At 39.7% G+C, this 10170-nt stretch overlaps 1 protein-coding gene across 6 annotated transcripts in view; it reads left to right on the top strand.

The window, feature by feature from the left end:
- ZFHX4 (zinc finger homeobox 4) overlaps nt 1–10170 on the top strand; it is a 152645-nt gene that overhangs the window by 136062 nt on the left and 6413 nt on the right. For all 6 annotated transcript variants that reach the window (NM_001396678.1, XM_425925.8, XM_015282869.4 and 3 more), the window contains exon 9: nt 16–5412. In NM_001396678.1, the coding sequence (NP_001383607.1) occupies nt 16–5412 (5397 nt within the window). The remainder of the gene's footprint in view (nt 1–15; nt 5413–10170) is intronic.

The raw sequence follows: 10170 nt of genomic DNA on the forward strand, positions 1-10170 counted from the left end.
ACTTTCTTTAACTAGGTGAAAGTCCTGTGGATGAGAAAAGTACACCGGGGACTGATGAATCAAAACCTGGAATGGAAATTAAGAGTGAGGAACAGAAGCCACCTAAAGAATCTGCTGAAACTCCAGATTGGAATAAGAGTGGCAGTAAAGATATAAAGACCACAGATTCAATGCCAGATCAGCTAAATGAACAGCAGAAGAAGCAACAGCTCTCTGTTTCTGACCGCCATGTCTATAAGTATCGTTGTAACCATTGTAGCTTGGCTTTTAAGACTATGCAGAAGCTTCAAATACATTCCCAGTATCATGCTATTCGGGCAGCTACCATGTGTAGCCTTTGCCAACGTAGCTTCCGTACATTCCAGGCTTTAAAAAAACACTTGGAAGCAGGCCACCCTGAACTCAATGAAGCTGAACTTCAGCAGCTGTGTGCATCTTTACCTGTTAATGGTGAACTCTGGGCAGAAGGTGAAAGTATGGGACAAGATGATCATGCACTAGAGCAGGAAATAGAAAGAGATTATGAGATGGAGCAGGAAGGTAAAGCAAGTCCTGTAGGAAGTGATAGTAGCTCTATTCCAGATGATATGGGCTCAGAACCAAAGCGAACCTTACCTTTTAGAAAAGGGCCAAATTTTACTATGGAAAAATTTCTAGATCCGTCTCGCCCGTATAAGTGTACAGTATGTAAAGAGTCTTTTACTCAAAAGAACATTCTCCTGGTCCACTATAACTCAGTCTCCCATCTACATAAACTCAAAAAGGTTTTGCAGGAAGCATCAAGTCCTGTCCCTCAAGAAACCAACAGCAACACTGACAACAAACCCTACAAATGCAGCATTTGTAATGTTGCATATAGCCAAAGTTCTACATTGGAAATCCACATGAGATCTGTGCTTCATCAGACAAAGGCAAGGGCTGCAAAATTAGAACCAAGTGGTAATATAAGTAGCGGAAATAGCGTAGCAGGGAATGTTAATAGCCCCAGCCAAGGAATACTAGATTCTATGAGTTTACCAGCAGTTAACAGCAAAGAACCACATTTAGATGCCAAAGAATTAAATAAAAAACAAGCTTCTGAATTAATTTCTGCTCAACCTACACATCACCCACCCCAGTCACCAGCACAACTTCAAATGCAACTACAGCATGAACTGCAACAGCAAGCTGCATTCTTTCAACCCCAGTTTCTAAACCCAGCTTTTTTGCCTCACTTTCCAATGACACCAGAAGCACTCCTACAGTTCCAACAGCCTCAATTCCTTTTCCCATTTTATATACCTGGGACAGAATTTAGCTTAAGCCCAGACCTGGGTTTGCCTGGTTCTGCCACATTTGGTATGCCTGGAATGGCTGGTATGACAGGATCATTGCTGGAAGATTTGAAGCAGCAGATACAAACTCAGCACCATGTTGGTCAAACACAGCTACAGATACTGCAGCAACAAGCACAACAATATCAATCCACCCAACCCCAACTTCAGTCCCAAAAACAGCAGCAGCAAAGCAGCAAGCTGATGAAAGCAGAGCAAACTAGCTTAGTAAGCACAGACTGCCAGTTGATAAAGGATATGCCTTCATATAAGGAGTCAGAAGAGATTTCTGAGAAACAAGAGAAGCCAAAGCAAGAATTTACTAACGAGAGTGAAGGATTAAAAGAAAACAAAGATATGAAGAAACCAAAATCCTCAGAACCAGCCATCCCACCACCCAGAATAGCTTCTGGAGCAAGGGGGAATGCAGCCAAGGCTTTATTGGAGAACTTTGGTTTTGAGTTAGTTATCCAATACAATGAGAACAGACAAAAAGTGCAGAAAAAAGGCAAGACTGGTGAAGGTGAAAATACAGACAAACTAGAATGTGGAACCTGCAGTAAGCTCTTTTCCAACATTCTTATTCTGAAGAGTCATCAAGAACATGTGCATGGACAGTTTTTTCCATACGGAGCATTAGAAAAGTTTGCTCGACAGTACAGGGAGGCATATGACAAGCTTTATCCAATTTCTCCATCTTCTCCAGAAACACCTCCACCGCCACCACCACCTCCGCCACCACCGCCACCTCCTCCTCCTCCAACTCCTTCTCAGCCTTCTTCAGCTGGGGCTGGAAAAATTCAAAACACAACTCCCACTCCTTTGCAAGCTCCACCACCCACACCACCACCACCTCCTCCTCCTCCACCACCACCTCCTCCACCACCACCACCACCATCTGCCCCACCTCAAGTCCAGCTTCCTGTTTCACTTGATCTCCCACTCTTCCCTCCAATTATGATGCAGCCAGTGCAGCATCCTGCACTGCCTCCTCAGCTTGCCCTCCAGTTGCCACCAATGGATACTTTGTCTGCAGATCTTACCCAGCTTTGTCAGCAGCAGCTGGGATTAGATCCTAATTTCCTGCGCCACTCTCAGTTCAAGCGTCCACGTACACGAATCACAGATGATCAGTTAAAAATATTGAGGGCTTATTTTGATATTAACAATTCTCCAAGTGAGGAACAGATCCAAGAAATGGCTGAGAAGTCTGGTCTTTCACAGAAAGTTATCAAGCACTGGTTTCGTAATACACTGTTTAAAGAACGCCAGAGAAATAAAGATTCTCCGTATAACTTCAGCAACCCTCCCATAACAGTGTTGGAAGATATCAGAATAGATCCTCAGCCTTCAGCTGTTGAACCTTACAAGTCTGATGCATCTTTCAGCAAAAGGTCATCTAGAACACGGTTTACTGATTACCAGCTTCGTGTCCTCCAAGACTTCTTTGATACAAATGCTTATCCAAAGGATGATGAAATTGAACAGCTTTCAACTGTTCTTAACCTACCTACTCGAGTTATTGTTGTATGGTTCCAAAATGCACGACAGAAAGCTCGCAAAAGTTATGAAAATCAAGCTGAAACTAAGGACAACGAGAAAAGGGAATTGACGAATGAACGCTACATACGAACTAGTAACATGCAGTATCAGTGCAAAAAGTGCAGTGTGGTTTTTCCCAGAATCTTTGATTTGATTACACACCAGAAAAAGCAGTGTTATAAAGATGAAGATGATGATGCTCAAGATGAAAGTCAAACTGAAGATTCCATGGATGCCTCAGATCAAACAGTATATAAGAACTGCACAGTTTCTGGCCAAAACGATGCATCAAAAAGCCTGGCAGTTACGGCAGCAAGCTCTGGCTCTGGTTCTAGTACTCCTTTGATTCCATCCCCCAAACCAGAGCCTGAGAAGGCTTCTCCTAAATCAGAGTCAACTGAAAAACCAAAACCAAATGAAACCATCTCCAAGCAAACTGATACAACTTCCCAAAGCTCCAAACCAGTACAATCTGCTTCAGTAACCCCTTCTGATCCTCAGCCCTCTGCTTCACAACCACAACAACAAAAACAATCACAAATAATAGGGAGACCTCCTTCTACATCACAGACTACACCTGTTCCTTCCAGTCCTTTACCAATTTCAATGACTCCTCTACAGAACAGTCTACCTCCTCAGTTATTACAGTACCAATGTGATCAGTGTACAGTTGCCTTTCCAACTCTAGAACTTTGGCAAGAGCACCAGCACATGCATTTCCTAGCAGCCCAAAACCAATTTATTCACTCACAGTTTCTAGAGAGACCAATGGATATGCCCTATATGATATTTGATCCCAATAATCCTTTGATGACTGGACAGTTACTTAATAGTTCCCTTGCTCAGATGCCACCACAGACTGGCTCATCACATGCAGCACACCCTGCCACAGTTTCTGGTTCCATGAAACGAAAACTGGATGATAAAGAAGACAATAACTGTAGCGAGAAAGAGGGAGGAAACAGTGGAGAAGATCAACATCGCGATAAGCGTTTAAGAACTACAATTACTCCAGAGCAGCTGGAAATACTCTATGAAAAGTACCTGCTAGATTCCAACCCCACCAGAAAGATGCTAGATCACATTGCACGTGAAGTGGGACTTAAAAAGAGAGTTGTACAAGTCTGGTTTCAGAACACAAGAGCCAGAGAAAGAAAAGGACAGTTCCGTGCTGTTGGTCCAGCCCAGTCCCATAAAAGGTGTCCTTTTTGTCGAGCTCTGTTTAAAGCAAAATCAGCTTTAGAAAGTCACATTCGCTCTCGACATTGGAATGAAGGGAAACAGGCAGGTTATAGTTTGCCTCCAAGTCCTTTGATATCAACTGAAGATGGAGGAGATAGTCCGCAAAAATACATATTTTTTGATTACCCATCATTGTCATTAGCAAAAACTGAACTATCAAGTGAAAATGAACTAGCCTCCACTGTATCAACGCCCATTAGCAAAACTGCAGAAATGTCACCAAAAAATCTCTTAAGTCCTTCTTCTTTTAAAGCAGAGTCTAGTGAGGATATAGAAAATTTGAATGCCCCTCCTGCTGACTCTGCGTATGATCAAAACAAGACTGACTTTGATGAGACTTCGTCAATTAATACAGCAATTAGTGATGCCACAACAGGAGATGAGGGGAACAATGAAATGGAGAGCACAACTGGCAGTTCAGGGGATGCAAAGCCTGCATCACCTCCCAAAGAACCAAAACCACTTGTGAATGATGCGCTAACAAAAGCTGCAACAACACCTACGAATGAGAATACTGATGATAAGTTTCTCTTTTCCCTTACAAGCCCCTCAATACATTTCAGTGAAAAAGATGGTGATCATGACCAAAGTTACTACATTACTGATGACCCTGATGACAATGCCGACCGCAGTGAAACTTCAAGCATAGCTGATCCAAGTTCACCTAACCCCTTTGGAGCTAGCAATCCCTTTAAATCCAAAAACAGTGATCGGCCAGGCCACAAACGTTTCCGAACACAAATGAGTAACCTTCAGCTTAAAGTTCTCAAAGCTTGCTTTAGTGACTACCGGACTCCAACAATGCAAGAATGTGAAATGTTAGGGAATGAGATTGGTCTGCCCAAACGTGTGGTCCAAGTCTGGTTTCAGAATGCACGGGCAAAAGAAAAGAAATTCAAAATTAACATAGGGAAGCCATTCATGATAAATCAGACTGGGCCTGATGGGACAAAGCCAGAATGCTCTCTATGTGGTGTAAAATATTCTGCACGTTTGTCCATAAGAGATCATATCTTTTCCAAACAACATATTACAAAAGTGAGAGAAACTGTGGGAAGTCAGCTTGATCGGGAGAAAGATTACTTAGCTCCTACAACAGTTAGACAGCTGATGGCGCAGCAAGAATTGGATCGAATAAAAAAGGCTACTGATGTGCTAGGATTAACAGTACAGCAGCCGGGTATGATGGACAGCAGTTCTCTTCATGGCATCAGTTTGCCAGCAGCTTATCCAGGACTCCCTGGCCTTCCTCCTGTTCTTCTACCTGGAATGAATGGTCCATCCTCCTTACCTGGATTTCCGCAAAGTTCAAACAGTAAGTCTATAAGGGGATGATTTTCTTTTTTGGTATATTAATTAGATCATCTTGTGTAGTCACCATCCCCTTCTAAAACAGTATTTTGTGCGTTCACATTATTGGGTGATAGAGCACTGGAACAGATTGCCCAGAGAGGTTGTGAAGTCTCCTTGGAGATCTTCAAAAGTCACCTGGACATGGACTGAGAAACCTGCTCTAGGTGGCCTTGCTTGAGAAGGGGTTAGACTAGATGACCTCCAGAGATCCCTTCCATTTGAACCATTCGGTGATGATGTGATTCTGTGAGTAGCTAAAAAATATTGCAGGGAGATGCATCCAGTGCCATACAAGACTGTCACTGCAAACTGGGTGATATCTCTGTTTTCCCCTAATAAGAATATATAGGTTTTAATTGAAATCTAATGAACAGAAATGTTTTTGAGCCCATATTAGACTTCTGTAACATTGAAAATATAACAATAGCATTGTTATTGGAGGTTTTTCATTTGTTTTGTTGTTTTTGTTGTTTTTCTGAATGATATTACTGTAGGCAAAATGTGGGTTAGAATTTTGTCTGTAAAACCTTTGTATGCACATATTTTAAATAACTTCTGATGAAGTGCAAAATAGTCATTTCCACAATAGTGTTTCATCAGGCATTCAGTCCACCCCTTAAGACAGTGTAATCTATTAATTCACAATAAACACTAAAAAATTCTGCCCAAGACCCTGCATTATACTTCTGAATAATTAGAATAGGATAAGTTTTCTGTTGAAGATGATTACTAATGGTAGTTTCAATATGATCCAAATTTCAGGAGTTTCTGAATATCTTTTACTAGTTTTTAAAGTCATTGCAGACATACACCACTTGAATTTGTGTTTTTAAACTGAACATGTAGCTCTGCTTTACTGAGGCTGGATGGCTTTTGCTCACATTGGAAAGTACTTCCTCTTAAAATAAATGTAATAGAAAGTAGAGAATCAAGATTTCTGTAGAATGATTTGTTTAGTCCTTAAAGAATGAACCTATTATTTTTATCTGTAGTAGGCTCCAATTTTACAGAGTCCATTGTGAGTGCTGCCTTGCAGACTGAAGTTCTCTGATTGATCCTCAAATTTTACACATTTAAATCAAATACACGCACAGCAGAGGTAGGGAGTTGTTTAAGACACTTCACCTCATTTTATCAAGTAATTCTACTTGCTAGTAATCTCTATTTTTTTTTATTTTTTATTTTATTTTATTTTTTTACAAAACAACTAAATTTGGCAAATAAGGTAGGGACTTAATCACTAGTTTTGTTAGGCAAACTAAGACTATAGCAATGTCTTTTCTGATACCCAACTCTGCTTTGATTAATGATGACAATGTTATTATTTCCCTAAGTAGTGGTCAAAGTATCTCGCTTTTCTCTTCATTGGGTCAGAATGGCTTCCACAATGGAGTTTCTGGCTGACTGCCCTCTAGCTTTTGTAAAATATTTATTGGCACAGAGAGTGCATATAAGGGAAATATAAAGTTGTTGTATTTCCTTCTTAATGGCATACAGTGTCCAGGTCCAAAAATGGCTGGTTGTTGTTCATTAAAATTATAGATATGGCTTCTCCATATAACTTGGCTGAATACATATACCACTCTGAAAGTAATGCCTCCTACTTATTTCCATGGAAACTACTACAGATACAAAGAGCACAATAGCGTTATTTGATAGAGAAGTCCTCAGCTACAAAACACTATTCTTCAACATAGTCATTAGTATTAGCTATGCATTTTCAACAGTGATGATCAAGAGCCTGCATGCTGTGCTCATAAAAATCTGCACTGGCAGAGGTGACTCACTGTTTCATGGTTGCTATGATGACGTCATTGCTAGAAAGACATTGCCCATACAGTCCATCTTTCATCAGCCTGAACAGCTAGAAATCAGAAGGTGCCAAATTTGGACTATACAGTGTGGTTGGACACTCCAGTCAAGACTGACAATGTGCTCCATGGTCTTCAAATTGGTATGGGTCCTGGTTATTGGGCAAGAAGAAGATTGTCTTCTCCACCCTGTCTCTGGAAGTTCAAGCTTTCAGCTTAGTCAGCATCATAAAATAGAATTCAGAGATGATGGTCAGTGTGCGTTCCAGGAAATCCAGAAGGATAATCTGTTTCCTACCTGAAATGACAGTGCACATCACTGTACTCACTGAGAGCTGTGTGTTGAATTTTTCCTTCTATGGGAATTCAAACTTCAACGCTCCATGGCCTGTCATTTTGACTCTGGCTTGTGGAGGTGATATCACATTTAATCATAAGTAACGATGTGATCCAGGAAACTGTCATCTCTTACCTTGAATTGGTTCATAACCCTCTGCAAAACTTGCATATGGTGTTCTTTCTGTTCATATGTTAGCAACCGTGGGACACATCTGTTGCAAACTTTGTGATATTCTCATGTCGCGACCATTGTTTTCAAGACATTAAAACCAATACTCAGCTCCATACACAGTTCCGTGGTCATAATCTGCTGATTCACATGGATGAGCTGACTGAAGTGCTCTTCATTTTGTATGGTGACAGCTATGCATGACTGTCCAGAATGTGGCTTGTTTTTCATGTTGCTGTCTCCATTGCTGATGTGCAACACCCACCACTTCACTGTGCTCACATCCATTGTTTGGTCTCCATAACATTAAGCAAGTGTTGATGAATGCCAATGGCTGCCATTTTTTTTTTGCATAGAGGAGTTCAGTGATACACGTTTGCTTCATACAAACTTCCAAGTCAGAGGCCATTTTCAGAGACTGCTCCTCTGCTGCCATTTATCACACAGCAACTAAATTTAACAGAATATTGTCAGGAAGGTTCAGCCTCTACTGCCATAAAACCAAAATCCAGCTCTGAAGTTGTGGGCCAACATAATAAAATAGGAGGCATTACATTCAGAGCATCCTTTGTAGATTTGGTCAGATTGACCTTCAGCTAAAATGGGCTTTGTCTAAACTGGTAAAATAAATTTGCTTGGGAACATATTATTACACTCTTTTACTCTTGATAACGGGAAGTGACTCCATGTGCAAAGTGCTGCTGGTGAATGGCTGCACAACCATGGTAGACTTTTGATTGTTTCAAAGAGCTGTTTATGAGAACCTTACTTGGTCTGGGCCAAAACTGTGTGCGTGACGATTCTCACTGTTTATCTTTACAGATAACTGAGTTCAATCTTTAGAATATATTCCCTGGTACTTTTTAGCCTATTAGAATTAATTCAACCTCAGAATCTATACTTTTTTCTGTTAATAATATAAAAGCAGAATGCCAGGTAAACAGGCCTACTGATCCATAGTAACTCACTTTCCTTATTTTCCAATTTCCACAAATTATCTCTTCTTTGAGATAAACATAAATCATTAGTATAAAATCATACACAGTGTACTGCCAATTGAGATGGATTTTTAGCTTCTTTCATCTTGCATCTTCTTAAGGTTAATTAGCCCATTGTGGGCAAAGCCCACTGTGTAAATCAGCTTGTACAGTCTTGGTTTTTTTTGTTTGTTTTGGTTTTTTTTTTTTGTTTGTTTGTTTTTTTCTTCTGCCATATGCTAAATAACTCCTACATCCCGCTATGGATCCTTGGCAAGTACTTGAATACATAAATCTCCATTCCCTAATGATACAAAATGGAGCAGTCACAGTGAATGGAAAAAATAGATTATTTTAATCATTCATTATAAAAATAAGTAATACACTCAGAAGTTCTCCAGTATGTGCCCAACAGTAGTATTTCCTGCAACTAATTAATGCATTTCTATTTTCTCGTCTTCACTGCTTTGGCTGATGATTCACATTCATATTTGATGCTAATAATTGTTTAAATAGGACTTGTTTAGAAGCAGGCTTCTTAGAAAACTTATCTTTGGCTATGGTTTTTCTAGCACTGTGGATATTAGCAGGACAATTGCTCTGCATCATTCTCTACATGAAGGATTTTGTTGAAGCTAACTCCCTTTTGACTATCTTACTCTTCAAGCCTACTTGTGAAATTTACTGCAGTCTCTTCCTTTGTCATTCATGTGTCGTTTCTTCATTTTGGCCCAATCCTGTAAATGCACTTCAGAAGAAGGCTCACTGGGACTTCTTATGTTTAGATATGTACCAGTTTGCATTGATATTTACGGTATTGGCATTTCCTTTGGCAAACCCCATCCAATACCTTCATGTTTGTTTAAAGGACAAATGCCAAAATTAGTAAGAACCTCACTTCTAAAGTCTATCAGAGTCTATTTAAAGACTATCACTTGTATTATGAGGGATTTCACTTCAATGTTCTTGCATCCAACATTGATGTTCATGGGTTTCCAAAAAAACTGTTAATACAACTAACTTTTTCAAAATACTATTCTTTTTAAAATGTAGTATTTGTTTTTACAAAAGGATTGAAATGGAATAATAATGTTAAATCATGAGGGAAATATTCATACTACATTTCATTTTGTCTCTTTTATTTAGTGCTCTGACTGGACTTCAATTTGCAAAGCTTACTACACTCATTAAAATAAGATTAATTTCTTCACTTCTGAATGAAAGGACTGGTCAATTTTAAACTTAGTTCAGAACTTTGTTCTAAAACAAATGTCTTGCAGTGTCAGAATTATTGGGTGGTTCTAAGATGATATGTCTAAGAATCTTCTTACCTGTGGGATACATTTCTCTAGATAACGCAGTTCTATTATCTTGTGGGAGTTATAGCTATATTTGCTCAACATCCTTCTTAATAGAGTTATTTG

Source organism: Gallus gallus, chromosome 2 (assembly GCF_016699485.2).
Source record: "Gallus gallus isolate bGalGal1 chromosome 2, bGalGal1.mat.broiler.GRCg7b, whole genome shotgun sequence".
Taxonomy (NCBI): domain Eukaryota; kingdom Metazoa; phylum Chordata; class Aves; order Galliformes; family Phasianidae; genus Gallus; species Gallus gallus.